The sequence below is a fragment of the Salmo salar genome, chromosome ssa28 (assembly GCF_905237065.1).
Source record: "Salmo salar chromosome ssa28, Ssal_v3.1, whole genome shotgun sequence".
NCBI classification, from domain to species: domain Eukaryota; kingdom Metazoa; phylum Chordata; class Actinopteri; order Salmoniformes; family Salmonidae; genus Salmo; species Salmo salar.
In genome coordinates, this window is record NC_059469.1 from 8,528,144 (window position 1) to 8,548,810 (window position 20,667).

A 20,667-nucleotide genomic window follows, 5' to 3' on the forward strand; every position below is an offset into this window, starting at 1 on the left:
CAAATTTGAGATTCTTGGTTCCAACCGCCGTGTCTTTTTGAGATGCAGAGTAGGTGAACTGTGGTAAATTAAATTGATTGGACATGTTTTGGAAAGGCACACACCTGTCTATATAAGGTGAGAGATGACAGTGCATGTCAGAGCAAAAAAAAACAAGCCATGAGGTCGAAGGAATTGTCCATAGAGCGCCGAGACAGGATTATGTTAAGGCACAGATCTGGGGAAGGGTACCAAAAAAATTGAAGGTCCCCAAGAACACAGTGGCCTCCATCATTCTTAAATGGAAGACTTTTGGAACCACCAAGACTCTTCCTAGAGCTGGCCGCCCGGCCAAACTGAGCAATCAGGGGAGAAGGGCCTTGGTCAGGGAGGTGACCAAGAATCCGATAGTCACTCTGACAAAGCTCCAGAGCTCCTCTGTGGAGATAGGAGAACCTTCCAGAAAGACAACCATCTCTGCAGAACTCCACCAATCAGGCCTTTATGGTAGAGTGGCCAGACGGAAGCCACTCCTCAGTAAAAAGCACATGACAGACAACTTGAAGTTAGCACCTGGTCTGATGAAACCAAGATTGAACTCTTTGCCCTGAATGCCAAGCGTCATGTCTGGAGAAAACCCTTCACCATCCCTATGGTGAAGCATGGTGGTGGCAGCTGTGGAGATGTTTTTAGCAGCAGGACTGGGAGACTAGTCAGGATAGAAGGAAAGATAAACGGAGCAAAGTACAGAGAGATCCTTGATAAAAACCTGTTCCAGAGCGCTCAGGACCTCAGACTGGGATAAAGGTTCACCTTCCAACAGGACAACAACCCTAAACACAGCCAAGACAATGCAGGAGTGGCTTTGGCACAAGTCTCTGAATGTCCTTGAGTGGCCCAGCCAGAGACCGGACTTGAACCCGATCAAACATCTCTGGAGGGAACTGATAATAGCTGTGCAACGACGCTCCCCATCCATCCTGACAGAGCTTGAGAGGATCTGCAGAGAAGAATGGAAGAAACTCCCAAAATACAGGTGTACCAAGCTTGTAGTGTCATACCCAAGAAGACTTGAGGCTGTAATCGCTGCCAAAGGTACTTCAACAAAGTGCTGAGTAAAGGGTTTAAGTACTTATGTAAATGTAATTTCATTTTTTATATATATTATATATTTGCAAACAATCCTAAAAACCTGTTCTTGCTTTGTCATTATGGGGTATTGTGTGTTGATTGATGAGGGGGAAAAATATTTAATCAATTTTAGAATAAAGCTGTAACAAAAAGTCAAGGGGTCTGAATACTTTCCGAATGCATTGTACGTTAGGGCAGAGAAAGGGAGAAAGAGGTGTAGGAGATGAAAGCGGGAGACAGGACAAGTGATGATGCTGCATCTTCAAACTTGGCTGGGAAAGTCCTTAGTGTTCTTTTTTGGGGGGGGGGATCGATTCCAAGGATCTGCTGTGTCATGATGCAGTGTGTATTATGGTCACTGGAGGGAGTGTCTCTACCACGGACACATTCTGCGGGTTGAGTGTAGATAGATTTAAGAGAACAGCTCATAAGGGGTGGGTGGGTTTAAGAGGGGGTGCAGGGGTGAGTCAGCATTCTTCACACCACCCAGAGAAAGAAACGGACCAAGCTAATGGCTATGGTCCGTTTCTCTCTTCTTCAAAGTGTGCACTCATTCACCCCCCCATGCATGGAGTTAAAAGGATTGGACCGGACCCTCTTTGATTGGAGTGGTGTAAGGCAGCTTCCACCACGTCTTTGCCCCCCCCCCGAGTGAGGTCAGAGGTGATGTCACAGCACACTGTAGATTGAGCTAATAATATGACAGGAAACTTATAATTAAAACTGAAGCATCATCGTGAATATTTCATTCCCTTTTCAGAACCCCAGCAATCTCAAAAATCTCCCCAATCTATTTGTTTATTCATCTAATGTATTTCTTATCAGTATCATCACATAAAACGTATCTCAGATCAACCTGCGTATTAAATATGGAGTCAGCCAGCTTGAGGTCGCTCTTCGAGTGTGAGTGAGAGGGGAGAGAGAGAGAGAGAGAGAGAGAGAGGGGGGGGGCTGCAGCGTGACTTAAATATGCTGCAGCATCCAGCAGGTTCTGTCTTTCTGTCTCACGTTCTCTCCATCGCACGCACGCCTGCTCTCTCTTTATTTCTCTCTTCCTCTCTCTGCTCAATCGCTCGCTCCTCTTCTCTCTCAGTCTGCATCCTGTAGCCCTGCTGTGCAGTCCTCTCTCCTTCTTTCGCTCTCTACATCTCTCTCTCTCTACAGCGCTATTGGAGAAGTCACTGACACACACACACACACACACACAATCTCTTCCTCACACAGTCTCTTCCTCACACACACACACACTCCGTCTCTCTCACACACTCTGTGTGACCAGCTCAGCCAGCAGGCCCGTTTCGGAGCAGGGGAGCCCAGTAGAGACCTATCCCAGGATGGATGTACTGATGAGAGGGTTCAGCATGGCTAAGGAGGGGGTGGTGGCCGCAGCAGAGAAGACCAAGGCTGGGGTGGAGGGGGCAGCCGCCAAGACCAAGGAGGGGGTCATGTATGTAGGTAAGTGTTTGTGTGTGTGTGTGTGTGTGTCTGTGTGTGCTTAAAAGGGGTCCCGTGGTGCACCAGTCTGGGACAGTTACAGTGAGAAGTGAGAAGAAGGGGAGGTGGTTGCCAAGGAGCAGAGGCAGAATACTGCAGAACTGGTGCAGAGAGAGAGAGGGAGAGAGAGTGAGGAGGGGGAAGAAAGAGAGAGCTGGGGTGTGGTGGAGACAAGGATGGAGGAAAGAATAGATGGAGAGATAGGAAGACATTGAGTGAAGGAATCAGAGAAAGAGAGGAGGATAGAGAGTAGACTGCGTACATTTCCATGAATAAGAGTCGGAGAAAAATAAACTAGCGGAGAGTGATGAGCGAAACGAAGAGGAAGAATGAGTGGATGAGAAAGGATGAGAAGAAGAGAGAAAATGGAGGGAACTAGACGAGAGGAGCGGAGAGAGGGAAAGATGTAGTGTGACATTGGGGGATAGTGTGGCGGCACTGCAGCAGTTCATAAGAGCGCTATAATATGTTATAATCTAGATAAGACCATGCCAAGGCTGCTACCACCAGGTTATTAGATAGGGTCCAGTACTGTGAGAGGGGATTCTGTGAGGGGATTCACCAGTGTGTGTGTGAGTGTATTTGTGCGTCAGAGCTCAAGGTTAGCCTGTGTGAGGGCCAAAAGGGTTGGGGTAGGAACAGGGTATGCATGTTGGCAAGCACACACACACACACACACACACACACACACACACACACACACACACACACACACACACACACACACACACACACACACACACACACACACACACACACACACACACACACACACACACACTCTGACCCGTCAATCTGACAGTTACAGCTAACACTGCAGAATAACATGACAGACAGAAAAACGTGATGGACCTGATGAAACGTGTGTGTGTGTTTTTGTATTATTTGTGGCTGGGGGGTGGGGCATCAGGGACATGGATCAGCTGAGCACTGCAGCAATCCTCTCTCTTCGCCCCCGTGTGTTGTGTGGTGTGTGGTGTGTATGCGCATGTGTGTGTGTCCTCACGTGCTGCTGGCTAGTGTGTGACCGTTGATGACTAACTACCTTCCTCCCCCTTCAGAGTATATGACCCTTTACAACCAGGGAACAGAGAGAGGGAGTGATGGGTTGAGACAAAGAAAGAGAGGGGGGGCAATCTTTAATGGCTCAATTCAACATTCATTCATAGCCAAATCAATGCCAATTTACAATTAAAAGGGAGTGAGAGAGAGAGAGAGAGAGAGAGAGAGAGAGAGAGAGAGAGAGGGGGGGGGGGGGGTGTTATGTCATAGAGCTAGCAGCTTAAAGATCAACAGATGGAGAAAGAGAGGGAGAGAGATGGATAAAGCCAGAGTAGGGGATAGAGAGGGGAATGGCGAGTGGTGGATAGAGGTAGAGGATAGAGAGGTGGACAAAGAGGAGCTGTAGTTAGAGAAAGAGAGAGAAATGTATTCAGTGGATTGTAGAGGCTCAATGTTCCTGATCACCTACTGTATCTAATCTATCAACTAAGACTTCAGACTTCCGCAGAGTGTGTGTGTGTGTGTGTGTGTGTGTGTGTGTGTGTGTGTGTGTGTGTGTGAATGTGTGTGTGTTAGCCTATTAAAGGAGCAGAGCCGATCCAATCAGAACAAATCATGTATGGATTATGACTTCTATCACAAAATGCAATGCAGAATGCACCTCCTCTCTAACAAGGTCATCCACTCAGAGCTTACTGGAGCACAAGTGTGCGTGTGTTTGTGTGTGTGTTCTGTCCTATGGAGCGTATGGCCATTTCACAGGTCATTGGCTGCAGAGGAGCGCTCTCTCTCAGGGGTAAACCCTGCTGCTAAACCCCACAGCTAAAACACTGTATTGGTCCTTGGCCTGGATAGTGTAGACAGACAGACAGGTCCTACGCACATACAGACAGACACACACGCAGTCGGATATGCTAGATAGAGGCCGTACCCAGGAAGAGTGCTCCTCTGACTCAGAGAAGGAAGCTGTGTCATAGCCACGCTGCAAATGGGTGTGTGTGCGCGAGTATGTGAATTGGTGTATGTCTGCTGCAGTACTGCGCAGCTCGGCACGTGGCTCACAGACTACGGGGAGCGTGCAGAGAGAGAGAGAGAAGGAGAGAGAAATAGACAGAGGTGGAACGAGAGGGGAGAGAAAAAACAAGAAGCGAAATGGAGGAGGAAGCGAGGCATCTGCAGTTCTGAGAGTGTGGACGAGAGAGAAAGGGGGAGAAGAGATAGAGATAAAGCAAGAGTATGCATCTCCAATGAACTGTGTGCTATGGAAACATGTGTCATGTATGTGAAAGAGATATATCATTATTCTAGTTTTGTGCTGGATTTGCTCATGCATCTTCCCTATAGGCTATCTTTCTCTCTATACCCCCTCTCTCTATACTCCCTCCCTCCCTCTCTCTTTTTCCCTCTATCCCTCCTTTGTTTATTCCCTCTATCCAGCTGGTTGCATAACTACTATTTAATCAGCCCAGGAACCTTTCATACTGTAGCATCAGAAAGAGGAGAGAGAGAGACAGAGAGAGAGAGAGATGTACAGAGAAACACTTACTATGGGGGAGAGTAACTATAAGATAATATCATCCATTTGGATTTTACAGAGTGACATACAGTATGCTGCTGAATTCTACACTGCCACCTGCAGTGCTCTCCCTGCTACTACAACCTCACCAAATAAATGAACTCAGCAAAAAAGAAACGTCCTTTCACTGTCAACTGCGTTTATTTTCAGCAAACTTAACATGTTTAAATATTTGTATGAACATAACAAGATTCAAAAACTGAGACAAACTGAACAAGTTCCACAGACATGTGACTAACAGAAATGGAATAATGTGTCCCTGAACAAAGGGGGGGGGTCAAAATCTAAAGTAACCGTCAGTATCTGGTGTGGCCACCAGCTGCATTGCATCTCCTCCTTATGGACTGCATCCGATTTTCCAGTTCTTGCTGTGAGATGTTACCCCACTCTTCCACCAAGGCACCTGCAAGTTCCCGGACATTTCTGGGGGGAATGGCCGTAGCCCTCACCCTTCCGATCCAACAGGTCCCAGACGTGCTCAATGGGAGTGAGATCCGGGCTCTTCACTGGCCATGGCAGAACACTGACATTCCTGACTTGCAGGAAATCACGCACAGAATGAGCAGTATGGCTGGTGGCATTGTAATGTTGGAGGGTCATGTCAGGATGAGCATGCAGGAAGGATACCACATGAGGGAGGAGGATGTCTTCCCTGTAATGCACAGCATTGAGATTGCCTGCAATGACAACAAGCTCAGTCCAATGATGCTGTGACACACCACCTCAGACCATGACGGATCCTCCACTTCCAAATCAATCCCGTTCCAGAGTACAGGCCTCGGTGTAACGCTCATTCCTTCGACGATAAACGCGAATCCGACCATCACCCCTGGTGAGACAAAACCGCGACTTGTCAGTGAAGAGCACTTTTTGCCAGTCCTGTCTGGTCCAGCGATGGTGGGTTTGTGCCTATAGGTGACGTTGTTGCTGGTGATGTCTGGTGAGGACCTGCCTTACAACAGGCCTACAAGCCCTCAGTCCAGCCTCTCTCAGCCTATTGCGGACTGTCTGAGCACTGATGGAGGGATTGTGCGTTCCTGGTGTAACTTGGGCAGTTGTTGTTGCCATCCTGTACATGTCCTGCAGGTGTGATGTTCAGATGTACCGATCCTGTGCAGGTGTTGTTACACGTGGTCTGCCACTGCGAGAACAGCTGTCAATCCTGTCTCCCTGTAGCGCTGTATTAGGCGTCTCACAGTACGGACATTGCAATTTATTGCCCTGGCCACATCTGCAGTCCTCATGCCTCCTTGCAGCATGCCTAAGTCACATTCATGCTGATGAGCAGGGACCCTGGGCATCTTTCTTTTGGTGTTTTTCAGAGTCAGTAGAAAGGCCTCTTTAGTGTCCTAGGTTTTCATAACTGTGACCTTAATTGCCTACCATCTGTAAGCTGTTAGTGTCTTAACGACCGTTCCACAGGTGCATGTTCAATAATTGTTTATGGTTCATTGAACAAGCATGGTGTTAAAACCCTTTACAATGAAGATCTGTGAAGTTACTTGGATTTTTACGAATTATCTTTGAAAGACAGGGTCCTGAAAAAGGGACGTTTCTTTTTTTGCTGAGTTTATATTACCAAACGGTTACAACAGATTTCTGTTTGCTGCACTCCCTAATTAACACAGTACTTCTTAGGCTGCGTTTATACAGTAAATCACAAAACGGATCCCTGATAATTTTTCATGGCATCCATTGCAATGTGATTTCAATATATTGATCTGTTGACATGTTGTGATGTCTCTCCTGTCCTCAGGTTCAAAGACAAAGGAGGGAATGGACGCAGGAGTAAACAAAGGTGAGACACACACATATTCCCGTGGGATCGGATTGATTTATTAACTGACTGATCGATCTCTGTGTGTCAGTTGCTAACCGCGACCAGGCAAACATCGTCGGGGACCCCACTGCTGCCGGAGCTGACCTCTCGCAGGGTGGCATGGAGAACACCGGACAGGCGGTGAGTTACCGTGACAACAGATGAAAGAATGATCGATCAATTAGTGACTGACAGGTCAATGTGAACAAGAATATTCAAGTGATAGCAGATTAGGACATACTAATAACTAGACACCAAACTTGACATTGCCGTTCAGGTATGAAAGCCCGGGCTTCTGGCATCGTGAGACTATCAATCAGGTGACACAGCACCCTTTTGAAATGATTACAATAGAATGAGAAATACAACAAGGTCGAGCAACATCATGACTGCAGCGTCAACAAGCATAACAGTGTCTAAATCCTTCAGTTGGGCTCAGACAGTAGTGCTGTCGCCTTCAGAACAGTCTGCTTCTTGACCACATGGTGGCGCTATTTAATACAGTACAGGAGAGACAGACGGGAATGACAGCTCCTCTAAAGGCAGTGGTTCAGAGGTCTAGGCAGATTAGGTTTGACGGTAGGCCTACGGTAGGCCTATAACTCACTCCACATTCCCAATATCAAGAGGTCTGTATTTTTCTGTTGTGTTGTGAATCGTGTGTGTGTGTGAAGGTGTGTTTTACTTTGTGCGTTGGCACCGTTCTGTGTGTGGCAGCCAGGTTCGATTTCCTACTGTTGTGATCCTGCTATGTTGTTGTGTTGCTATGCTATCGTGTGTGCTGAGAGTGTTGATATTGTGTGTTGATATTGCTTTGTGTGTTGATATAGCTTATATTTTGTGCGCTTACGCTGCAATTGTAGCAGTGCTGTGTTGGCGTTGTGTTGGTGTTGTGCTGCTAACCCGTTGTTGTTATTGTTGTGTTTGTTTCCTCTACGTTCCGTTGGTAGGAGGAGCCTCAGCCTGTATACGAGGTGCCTATTGGGCAGGAGAGAGAAGGGGGGTTCAGAGGTTATAGGTTATGGCGGGGTGGCTGACTAGGGAATGCTGCATGATTCTGCCTAACATAGATCATCCCTAAGTGCATATATCATTCCAAAGGGGGCTTTCAAACACTGACTGCCTAGTGTGCTGTTAGGACCTGGGGTTACATTCTAAACCTGATTTAACCCTCTCCATAACCATGTCTAACTGTGCTCTACTTCAGCTAGGTGTAATACAGATAGTAATGCTGCATCTCTAGTGTAGCATATGGACATGCGCTTACTCTGAATGGATCCCTCTGGTTAGGGTGCACAGAAAAAGAGTGTAACAGAGTTTGTTCCTGTGCCATCACATCTACTCTGCTAGCTATGGCATGCTAACCTCCGCCTCATTAGACACTTCAGCTCCGAGACTGGGACTGAGTGGCCCTGTATCAGACTTAACCCTGTCATAAGCATGACATAAGGGATCATATGCTTGATGTAGCTGTAACCTACTGGGTTTGAAGCCAGGGCGTCTGCACGCCGCACGATTGCGCCAGCCCAACGCACTAAAGCCCAGGTACCAGGTCTAGGAGCCAACACAAGTATTCAGGTCTCAGGCAAGGTTACTCATCACATGAACCTGGTTCACAGCTTGAGACCCTAGACCTCTCATGTCATCCCACCTTCATTTTCTTCCTTCCCTACTCTTACGTAAACTCTCTCTCTCTGTAGGCGGAATATGGAGGAATGGAGCAGGGAGGAGAAGGAGAGGTAAGTGACAACGAACTACAACGTTTTATGTTACTTTCTTTATGCATAAGATGGTGATATCATGACATGATTGTTGATACTCACTCTCTCTCGCTCTCTCCCTCTCTCCCTCTCACTCACTCTCAGGGCTCTCAGGGCGGCTACTAGTCATTCCAGGGATCTCTTCTCCCCAGCCTTCCGTTTGGTCGCTCGCTACCCTCACCCTGCTGTTCCAGACTTCCAGATGTTCTACTTCTTTTTTTGTGACTTTATGGAACCAAAACCGATACAGACTCTTCCAGATACCCCCTTTGCCCTCCCTGATACCCTCTGTTGCCCCTAACAGCCCCCTTCTGGCCCCCCTCTCCTGTATAGCTCCCCGCCTTTGTGTCGTTGTCGTCATGTTGTTCGCCCTAGTGTTATGTTCTCCCTATCGCCACACAGTACTCTTTCAAGAGGCCTGCGCACACACACACACACACAGCAACAATACACACACACACACACACACACACACACACACACACACACACACACACACACACACACACACACACACACACACACACACACACACACACACACACACACACACACACACACACACACACACACACGGTAGATAAGAGCTGTGATGATTATGCAGGATTACAGAACCACAGAGAGATGTATCGTAGTTTGGATGCTTGTGTGTGTGTCTGTTAGACGTGTCAGGTAGTAGGACAGTTCAGGGGTGTTCTGTCCATGAGATGCTGCTGTGGGGACATGTGCAATGAATTAGAGAGTGTGTGTGTGTGTGTGTTTGGTCACACATGTAACAGGGTCATATTAAAACCGATTAACTAGCCGGCTTATATTGTTGCACTTGTTAAGTCTAGGGGTCTTAGGCCTAGTTTACTGGTCTGTAACCTGATTTGATGTGTGTATCAATATGAGAAGGAAGCGTATGTGACCAGGTGTTGAATGTACGTGCGCCCAGGAGACAGCCACCTTACCTTAAGTCCAGGGCCAGCTCCTTCTTGACCTCTTGATCAGCCAGTCCAAGTGGATTATTACTTGTTCAGATGGTGAAACATAAATATGTACAAAAACAAAACAAGAAAAAGGCATCCCCAAATAAAGAAGTTAACTAACACAAAGAAACAAAACAACTAAAGAGGTTAACTAACACAAAGAAACAAAACAACTAAAGAGGTTAACTAACACAAAGAAACAAACAAAAGGCCGGCAGAGAGGCTTCTGGCCTCCTCTCTTTCTCCCAGACAGCCAGTCACCCCAATTGGCTGCACCTGATGTTCTTTTCAAGGCTTAGCTCAGCACCTAGACCTGCCAGCTGCCACTTTGGGGTGGAGTGTGGGAGTATCCTAGATAGTGTGTTGCCTAACTGTGTGTTAACACTACACTACCCGGCATATCAAAACAATATGCCTTGAGACACGCCAGAAAGCAATACACATGTACCGCCACCACTGGGAATCACATAACAGCAGAAGATATCAATATACGCAATACACTACAGTGGTTTTGGTCTAGCCTGGGATTAGTCTGGCTCTAGATATGGCCTGGGTCGACTGGCAGAGTTGGAAGGGAGAAAAGCAGAAAGTGATTCAGAATGATGATTACTTGTGAAAATATGTTGTTGTCATAGTAATACCAAGCAATAGTCAGACAGATAGGTAGAATAGAGGAGCATCACACATAGGGAATGCTGGGAAATGTATATTCCAAATCGATTTTTGATTCCCACAAAAAATAGTACATTTTCTACTGTCATTGGTTAACTGCTCCTGTTGTCAACCATCTCAGCCACTCAGAGGCTTCCTCTGCCCTGTCACTCAGTGTGTCCCGCCCTTCCCTGTGTCAGCAAGTAACTTTAGAGACTAAAACAGGTCTGCTCTGTGCAGGTACAAAGTGTGTGTCTGTGTGTGTGTGTCTGTTACATATACAGCAGGTCAGTCCAGCATCAGTGTCTGTATTATAGAGCAGGTATGTGTGTATTATTACTTTGAGGTCAATGGAAACTGATTACTGCATGTTGCCTTATCCAGCACTCTTACATTCACACATCACACACACACAAACACACACACACACACACACACACACACACACACACACACACACACACACACACACACACACACACACACACACACACACACACACACACACACACACACACACACACACACACACACACACGTACCCGCACAAACCCACAATCCATACACACAGTACACTCATCAAGCACACACAAATAATACACAAACACACTCACACCTTGTTTAAGTTGGCATCGAAGCAGACTTGCTGATTTTATAAACAGTACCAGTGAATTAAAGACAGTTTTGTTGAAATCCAAACTTCGGTGCCCAGTCTTCATTTTTCCTTTTGAGTTATTACTTATTATGCAATTTTCTATGCCCTCTGCAAGTCTTAGCAATGTTTGCTGTGTGTGTGTGTGTGTGTGTGTGTGTGTGTGTGTGTGTGTGTGTGTGTGTGTGTGTGTGTGTGTGTGTGTGTGTGTGTGTGTGTGTGTGTGTGTGTGTGTGTGTGTGTGTGTGTGTGTGTGTGTGTGTGTTTCTTTAACTATCCTTGTGGGTACCAGAAGTCCTCACAAGGATAGTATAACAAGGAAAATTAGGTGGTGGGGACATTTTGCAGGTCCCCACAAGGAAAAATGCAATTTTAGGTTTAGGGGTTATGTTTAGGGTTAGTTTGTTGGTCGGTGGAGCAAACAGGGACTCACGCACCCAGGAAGGCAGGAGAGAGAAGGTATGAACAGCAGACGAAAAAGCAACTGTGGGCTTTGTTCAAAGCAGAACATTGGCTGGATAGAACGACATTTCAAAGTCGCCCATGCACTTAAGTCTGGTACTATCGAATGTAAGCACGCTATGCTAGCGAGCCGGAATTCGACTGACAGACAACAGCCCGAATCAGGGCAGTACATGCAGCGGAACGATGGTGGTGGAACGCGGCTGGAGCCCAGGGAGAACCCTGGGACTTTGCCGGGGGTTGACAGTGAACGGTCGGCAGAGCAGCAGCTAGTGGACGAGGGTGAGCGGTCGGCGGTGGCGGAGCAGCAGCTGGGGGACAAGAGTGAACAGGTGGCGGCGGTGGCGCAGCCAACCAGTCAGAGCGGTGGTGAAACACGGTCGGAACCGAGGAAGCAAGGCTGCGTTGGGGGGACTTCAAATGATAGAGAGAGTGATGAGGTCGACGGTGAGTCGTCCACTATTGAAGGTCGGGGCCCTACCCGGAAGCGAGTTGAAAAATATGAGATATTGACCGAATTCTGGGTAAAAACCCTTCAGTCAAACGTAATGACAATAGTCGCTCCACTCTATCATAATTCCTCCGCATTATGTCAGAGGGCAAGGCCGATTAAGGACTGTGTTCCTTGGCTAATTATAGATGTGTGTCTAAGTGGTATAGGCAATGTGAAGACCGTGGTTTGGCACCCTCCACGTTAAAAATCTATCGGGCCGATGTCCGAAGTTTTCTGAAGTATTTTCTGCAGTTCCAACCAAAGAGTCTGCGGGCTACAGCCAGTGGAATTAGAAAGGTGTTACTCTGCTTGGCAAAGATGGATCGGGATTCGCGGCAGACCCAGACAGCGCACAGGGCAAAATTTCGCAAATGCTGTAGAGACGTTTCGGCATTGGAAGTAAAGTGACCTTCAGTACACTTCGACGAAGCGTTGCTACAATGAAATTTAATCAAGGGTCGGTTACAGACCGCAAAGCCGTAGCCGAACATATGTGTCACTCCCTGGAAACGAAGGCACGGCACTACCGGTACCATAATTTGCCTCATAACGTCACTAATTGAGGGACAAATCAATTCATGATTCACTGATGAATAAAGTACACCAGGAGCCAACCCCCCATCGACACCTGGTAACCCGTTCAATCACCAGGTGCACAGCTGAACATAGAGTCCAACTTCTCTCTCATTGCACTGTCATTGACTTACATTTTGTTCCCAGGTGCTGGTGGTTAAAAACGGTTTAAAATGGCCAGTGGCACCCCCTTGTGGACAATAACGATTGGGGTGTGCTCCCTACCCAGGCATGGAGCCCTGGAACCCCCATAAATCCATTAAAAACATTTTAATTAGCCCCTGGTAACCCGTTTAATCACCAGGTGCACAGCTGGACATAGTGTAATGAGATAGAAGTTTGGACAGTCATTTTTCGGATATTTTTTGAAAACCTTCCAAAATGACCAGGGGTGCCCTCTATTGGCTGGGCCCGGGTGGGGGTGCTCTCTACCCGGTAATGGACCTCCAGCAGCCCACGCATTGGAAACCATTTAAAAAATGTGCACCTGGTAACCCGTTCAATCACCACGTGCACAGCTGGACTTAGTCTCTGGAGCGAAAGAGAGAAACGTGTACTTAGAATTATTTGAGACCATTTTTCAGATTTTTCAGAAAATGATAAAAAAAATACTTCCCGAGGGGCAAGAGGTCCCAAATTTGGACTGGTACCCTCTCTCGTGATTGGCTACAGTTATCCTCGCAAAGGACCCAGTCCACCCTGAAGCCATTTCCCCCCGCCCCCCTGTACTTATTTTCATCACCTTATAACACGATTTTCTATTATAAAACGTTATTGAAAAACGGTGATTATATGGAAATGCGCATCTATGTGTGCCCTTTCGTGCAAAAAAAACCCATCCAGATTGGACTTTTACTTTTCGAGTTATTAATGGTTAAAGACCAAAACGGGGGTTGGGGGATTTTACCCCACCTGGTGGAGCAACACGGTAGCCCTGTGGGTGGCAGGGCTTACTTCGTCAATTGGCCTGACCCATAGTAACCCCACTCAGTTCTAGATCGGCCAGACAGGTACAGGCTTGATTTGAGGAACCTGGTTTTCAACACATTGAGAACCATGATATCTCAGGAATGGTAAAAGATAGTCTTCTAGTCTCTTCCACCCTAGAGTTGATGTGGTAGGCAACTTCTGATTCTCATTCCGGTTTGGGCCTGACCCCTCTGATGGACAATATTCCTACTGACCGATTAGCCTCCGTTATCCAACTGGGAGGGCCCCCGTCGGCTGGCCACTGGCCGGTGTTCGACGGCCGGTTCCTCCCGCCCCATGTAGATTTGCCTCTATCGGTGGAGCCCCTTTCGGAGACGGTTTACCCCGTTTATCCGATACGCTCCAGCCGAGCACTTTCCAAGCGAGACCCAGCTGACCCGTCTGACCCAGTGGCCCTACATTGGTGTTCCGGTGTGGGGAGTGGCACACCCAGGCAGCGATGCCTGTGGTGGGGGCCACCCCACTACGCACCGGCGCCAGAGACACGTGTGTTTCTCAAACCCTGTTGTTGCCTCAGTTGTGCGGTTCCTACTAAACCCTCCAGCTAGACAAAGACCTCTCGAGCGGCGCCCCGGCTCCTGTGGCTTTGGTCATGGGCAGTTCAGGGCCTCCCACTGGGTGCACGGTGGATTGCACCAGGGCCTCCTCCCGTCACCCGCCTGTTGCGAGGGGCTACCTGGTTGATCCTGCCAGTAGCATATGCTTGTCTCAAAGACTAAGCCATGCAAGTCTAAGTACACACGGCCGGTACAGTGAAACTGATTGGATGGTTTAGTGAGGTCACGGCCCTGGCGGAGCGCCGAGACTATCTGGAGGAAGGCCGAAGTGGAGAAGGGTTCCATGTGAACAGCAGTTGAACATGGGTCAGTCGGTCCCCGAATCTGGAGTGGCGGAGACGGGCGCCGTGAGGCGTCCTGTGCTGTAACGCGACCGATCCCAGAAAAGCTGGCGGGAGCCCCGGGGAGAGTTCTCTTTTCTTTGTGAAGGGCAGGGCGCCCTGGAATGGGTTTGCCCCGAGAGAGGGGCCCAAGCCCTGGAAAGCATTGTGGTTCCGGCGGCGCCCTTGACAATCCGGGGGAGAGGGTGTAAATCTCGCGCTGGGCCGTACCCATATCTGCAGCAGGTCTCCAAAGTGAACAGCCTCTGTCATGTTACTCGTAGATGACCTGATTTTGGGTTAGGGTTTCGTAAGTAGCAGAGCAGCTCATTCGATGTGATCTATTCCAAGTCAGATCTAAGCTTTTGTCGGGGATGGAAGGCGTCTTCCTCCACCTTTCTCCTTCTTTACTAATGGGTTACCAGGTGCACAGAGAAGGGCCAGGAGCCAGAGTACGAGAGGCCAGAGGCCCAGAGAGAGAGAGAGGGCAAGCAGGCGAGTAAAGATGGGGATACGGGTTGAAAGCTCCACCAGCACCTGGTAACCCATATGTGTGGACTTTATCACCAGGTGCATGCAGAAGGGCCAGAGTACGAGAGGCCGGAGGCCCAGAGAGAGAGAGAGAGGGCAAGCAGACTAGTGAAGGTGGAGTCCCGGCTGGAAAGTTCCACCAGCACCTGGTAACCCAAATGTGTGGACTTTATCACCAGGTGCATGCAGAAGGGCCAGAGTACGAGAGACCGGAGGCCCAGAGAGAGAGAGAGAGGGCAAGCAGACTAGTGAAGGTGGAGTCCCGGCTGGAAAGTTCCACCAGCACCTGGATACCCAATATGTGGACTTAGTCTCTGAGCTGAAAGCGGGTGGGTCACCGGTTACCAGGTGCACGTGGTTCGTGACAGCGGGGCTGGTTACCAGGTGCACGTGATTCGTGACATGGGGGCTGTATACTTTAGTGAGGGAGGGGTGCTTAAGTGTGGGTGCCCCAGTTTGCCTGGTGGGTGAGGTTATGGAGGGGGGTGGCCCCGGCTGGGACTCATGTCGAGAGAGAGTGGTGTTGACCTAGGGAGTGTAGGCCTAGGGGCCTGGAGGTCCGTAGTTCCAGGGAGTAAGCTATACTCAGGCCCAGAGAGAGGGGTGTTGACCCGGGCAGGGAGTGTAGGCCTAAAGGCCTGGAGAGCCGTAGTTCCACTGTCCTTCAAGGGGGCAGAGCAGGCAGCCTCTTTGGAGGTTGGCTGCTCTGTCCCCCTTTTTTTGGCCTACTGGCGAGGGCTGGCCCCTGGAGCCATTTCCCCCATCAACACCTGGTAACCCGTTCAATCACCAGGTGCACGGCTGGACTTAGACTCTGGAGCGAAAGTTGATGTTTGGACTTTTTCTGAAGATTTTTTTAAAAACCTTCCAAAATGATCAGGGGTGCCCTCTATTGGCTGGGCCCGGGTGTGGGGTGCTCCCATCCCAGGCATGCAGCCCTTGCACCCCCCTAAAGCCATTTTTAACCATTTTTAAAATTAGCACCTGGTAACCTGTTCAATCACCAGGCGCATAGCTGGAGAGAAACGTGTACTCCGATTTTTTTGAAAATGATAAAAAATACTTCCTGAGGAGTTAGAGGTCCCAATTTGGACGGGTACCTTCTCTCGTGATGGGCTACAGTTACCCTTGGTCGAATAGGACCAGTCTACCCGGAAGCTATTCCCCCCGCCCCCTGTACTTATTTTCCTCACCTTCTAACACAAAATTATATTATAAAATGTTATTGAAAAACAGTTTTGATTACATGGAAATGTGCATCTAGGTGTGCCCTTTCATGCAAAAAAACCCATCCAGATTGAACATTTACTTTTCGAGTTATTAATGGTTAAAGACCAAAACGGGGGTATTTGACCCCATCTGGTGGAGCAACACGGTAGCCCTGCGGGTGACAGGGCTTATGTTGACAATTGGTCTTCCCCGTAGTAGCCCCAATCAGTTCCAGGTGAACTAGACATGTACCGGGGAAATTTGAGAAACCTGGGTTTCGACAAACAGAGAACCATGTCCTAGAGATCCGGGAACGGTGGCAAACTTCTAGACCCGTTTCTAGACCTGTTTCGAGGGTTCTGGGTCCTTCAGAACCACGGTTCTAACGCTCCTAAGGTGGCCATTCCTTCGGCAACTGATTGATGGTTGTTTAGCCCCAGGGAGGGCCTGGCTTTTGAGCCCAGTCCCCAGCTTGGATGGGGATGGGGACTGATATTGAGCTCTGTCCTTGGCAGGTGCTCTGTCCCAACGTTCACCTTTTGGGCTCTGGGTCCTTCAGAACCATGGTTCTAATGCGCCGAAGGTGACCATCCCTTCGGTGGCCGATTGGAGGTTGTTTCGCCCCGGGGAGGGCCTGGTTATGTTTCCATGTCCTGGATTTAAAAAAGGCTGGGCCTTTTGTCCCATTTGGGTTCCCAGGAGGAAGTCATTCTCTGAGTCCCAGTCAGAGGGCCTGCCGTCATGCTTAATGTCAAACAGCTATAGGCCTGGATGACTAAAGGTCAAGGGAGGAAGTCATTCTCCGAGTCCCAGTCAGAGGGCCTCTTGTCAGGCTGAATGAAAAACAGTTATAGGCCTGGATGACTAAAGGTCAAGGGAGTAAGCCATTCTCTGAGTCCCAGTCAGAGGGCCTCCAGCCCAATTTGTCCCATCTTGGCCCACAGCTGGGGCACATCAGGCCCTTGTTAGGGTTAGAATTAAGGTTATGGTTAGGGGTTAAGGTTAGGTTATGGTTTAAGGTTAGGGTTAGATGTATTGTTAGGGTTAGGGGTTAGGGAAAATATGATTTTGGATTGGAATCAATTCTTTGGTACCCACAAGGATAGCAATACAAAACTGTGTGTGTGTGTGTGTGTGTGTGTGTGTGTGTGTGTGTGTGTGTGTGTGTGTGTGTGTGTGTGTGTGTGCACGTAACGCACCAGGGGTTTAGTATTCATGGAGGCCAAGGGAAGCCAGGCTTCCCCAAAGAATTGACCAAGAAAAAATAAAAAAAACATTCTAAATAATATATCTTTCGTCTCTCTGTGTTTCATAAATTTCCTTTAATTCGCAAGAGGCTGAATGTATCTCACCGGAGAAAGCATCCGAGTGAACGAACAGCGTCCCTCTGTCTCAGTATGTGTAGCCATCTATCAAATTCTGTCTGGTCATAAAGAGTATGACTTTGTTGTCGCCCGTAGCATTGAATGCAAGGGAAGCAAGCGAACATTTGGCATCCCTTGATAAATAAAATAAAAATAATAATAACAGCAAATCAGCTGTTATTGAGTGAGCTCAGATGTGAATGGTCCTGGCACACCAAAAAAAGTTTCAAGGGAAGCCAGCTTGGATTTGGCTTCACACCAATCACATTTCATGAGAAGAATTTTTTTTTTTTTTTTTTTAATTGTTGCATCTCGTTGTGTCATTGTCCTCCGGTGGTTAGCTGGCTAAAATCATCCCTTTTCTAAATTATCCATGGCTGGAGATAGGGATTTGAACTTTTTTTCTTCTTCTTAATTCTCCGTACTGGCCAATAATTATAACTCTGATTCTGATCCAACCATAAATTCATAGATTGTGCCCCTGACCTGTGAGGATGGAAGTTCAACATGTAGCTACAGTAGATGCAGTAGGCTAATGCTAACTAACTGGCATGGTGCATTGTATTCATACTTAAAAAAAGATATATATTTAGCAGACGCTCTTATTCAGAGCGACTTACAGGAGCAATTAGGTTGCTCTCCGGTTTTGTGAGGAAACAAAGGTGTGGTTGAATTTATTCTGCCACTGTGTCTTACTGTCTCAGCCGTAGGCCTCAAGGCACGTGAACTAACAGGTTATAGAGCAAAGAATGCAATTATCACGACATATACAGTACAAGTCAATTATTATTGGCACATCCACCAACTCCCCTCTCTGGAGGACAAAAGTACATTTGTTTTACATTTGTAAGGCTTGAGCGTTGTGGGAGAGGAATCAGACGCAGGAAGCAGCGATATAGAGTAATGGCTTTTAATGAGCCCAATGGCGAAAACACAAGCCACCCTAAATAGCAATATGAGCGCACACAAAACAAAGTGCCCCAAACACAGGGGACAAAACCAGTCGGCGCAATAACACGCACTAGCGCAAACCACCAACAGCGTGTACACAAGCAATACAATAGAGAAATAATCCCGCACAAAGAGCAGGCTAATATAGCCCCATTAATCAACCAAGCACAGAACAGGTGCAAACAATAACGGAAGGGGGGAAACAAAAGGGAATCAGTGGCAGCTAGTAGGCCGGTGACGACGACCGCCGAGCGCCACCCGAGCAGGAGGGGGAGCCAACTTCGGTGGGAGTCGTGACAACATTTTAGTTATTTACAGGTATTTTGTTACGTATACAGTACCAGTTAACCTGTTAGGGCTAGCGGGCAGTATTGACACGGCCGGATAAAAAACGTACCCGATTTAATCTGGTTACTACTCCTGCCCAGTAACTAGAATATGCATATAATTATTGGCTTTGGATAGAAAACACCCTAAAGTTTCTAAAACTGTTTGAATGGTGTCTGTGAGTATAACAGAACTCAAATGGCAGGCCAAAACCGGAGAAGATTCCATGCAGGAAGTGGCCTGTCTGACAAGTTGTGTTTCATCTTGGCTCTTTTTATTGAAGACTGAGGATCTTTGCTCTAACGTGACACTTCCTACGGCTCCCATAGGCTCTCAGAGCCCGGGAAAAAGCTGAACGATATCGAGGCAGCCTCTGGCTGAAACACATTTTCGCTTTTGGCAAGTGGCCGGTCAGAGTACTATGGGCTTAGGCGCGTGCCCGAGTCGACCGAATGCTTTATTTTCTTTCGTCTGTTTACCGGAATATTATCGCTTTTTTATGAGAAAAATGGCATAAAAGTTGATTTTAAACATTGGTTGACATGCTTCGAAGTACGGTAATGGAATATTTACAATTTTTTTGTCACGAATTGCGCCATGCTCGTCACCCTTATTTACCCTTTCGGATAGTGTCTTGAACGCACGAACAAAACGCCGCTGTTTGGATATAACTATGGATTATTTTGAACCAAACCAACATTTGTTATTGAAGTAGAAGTCCTGGGAGTGCATTCTGACGAAGACAGCAAAGGTAATAACATTTTTCTTATAGTAAATCTGACTTTGGTGAGTGCTAAACTTGCTGGGTGTCTAAATAGCTAGCCCTGTGATGCCGGGCTATCTACTGAGAATATTGCAAAATGTGCTTTCACCGAAAAGCTATTTTAAAATCGGACATATCGAGTGCATAGAGGAGTTCTGTATCTATAATTCTTAAAATAATTGTTATGCTTTTTGTGAACGTTTATCGTGAGTAATTTAGTAAATTCACCGGCAGTGTTCGGTGGGAATGCTAGTCACATGCTAATGTAAAAAGCTGGTTTTTGATATAAATATGAACTTGATTGAACAAAACATGCATGTATTGTATAACATAATGTCCTAGGGTTGTCATCTGATGAAGATCATCAAAGGTTAGTGCTGCATTTAGCTGTGGTTTGGGTGCTAGCTTGAAAAATGGGTGTCTGATTATTTCTGGCTGGGTACTCTGCTGACATAATCTAATGTTTTGCTTTCGTTGTAAAGCCTTTTTGAAATCGGACAGTGTGGTTAGATTAACGAGAGTCTTGTCTTTAAAATGGTGTAAAATAGTCATATGTTTCAAAAATTGAAGTTTTTGCATTTTTGAGGTTTTTGAATAACGCGCCACGGGATTACACTGGCTGTTACGTAGGTGGGACGATTTGGTGCCACCTACCCTAGAGGTTAAAAGTTTGGACACAACAACTCATTCAAGGGGTTTTCTTTATTTTTACTATTTTCTACATTGTAGAACAGTAGTGAAGACATCAAAACTATGAAATAACACATATGGAATCATGTAGTAACGAAACAAGTGTTAAACAAATAAAAAAATATTTCATATTTGAGATTATTCAGAGTAGCCTCCCTTTGCCTTGATGACAGCTTTGCACACTCTTGGCATTCTCTCAACCAGCTTCACCTGGAATGCCTTTCCAACAGTCTTGAAGGTGTTCCCACATATGCTGAGCACTTGTTGGCTGCTTTTCCTTTACTCTGCGGTCCAACTCATCGAAAACCATCTCAATCGGGTTGAGGTCGTGTGATTGAGGAGGACAGGTCATCTGATGCAGCACTCCATCACTCTCCTTCTTGGTCAAATAGCCCTTACACA

The 20,667-nt window shown here is 47.4% G+C and overlaps 1 protein-coding gene across 4 annotated transcripts; it reads left to right on the plus strand.

The window, feature by feature from the left end:
* The first annotated feature begins 2,083 nt into the window (after positions 1-2,083).
* LOC106589424 (alpha-synuclein) lies at positions 2,084-11,082 on the plus strand. Of its 4 annotated transcripts, none has more exons than XM_014179399.2 (6): positions 2,084-2,565; positions 6,939-6,980; positions 7,051-7,142; positions 7,952-7,975; positions 8,702-8,740; positions 8,867-11,082. In XM_014179399.2, exons 1-6 carry the CDS (start codon positions 2,445-2,447, stop codon positions 8,885-8,887), a joined length of 339 nt encoding a protein of 112 aa, XP_014034874.1. In that variant the 5' UTR covers positions 2,084-2,444; the 3' UTR covers positions 8,888-11,082. The 4 variants fall into 4 exon arrangements, with proteins under 4 accessions (XP_014034874.1, XP_014034875.1, XP_014034872.1 ...); XM_014179397.2 differs by lacking the exon at positions 2,084-2,565 and adding an exon at positions 4,168-4,884; XM_014179400.2 differs by lacking the exon at positions 7,952-7,975.
* The last annotated feature ends 9,585 nt before the right edge of the window (positions 11,083-20,667 follow it).

Excerpts from the sequence above, each read along its gene's own strand:
- LOC106589424 (XM_014179397.2), top strand. The coding sequence starts at position 4,629 with ATGTCTGCTGCAGTACTGCGCAGCTCGGCACGTGGCTCACAGACTACG. Across the intron at positions 4,885-6,938 it reads GCTATGGAAACATGTGTCAT|GTTCAAAGACAAAGGAGGGA; the intron begins GTATGTGAAAGA and ends TCCTGTCCTCAG. Across the intron at positions 6,981-7,050 it reads GGACGCAGGAGTAAACAAAG|TTGCTAACCGCGACCAGGCA; the intron begins GTGAGACACACA and ends TCTGTGTGTCAG.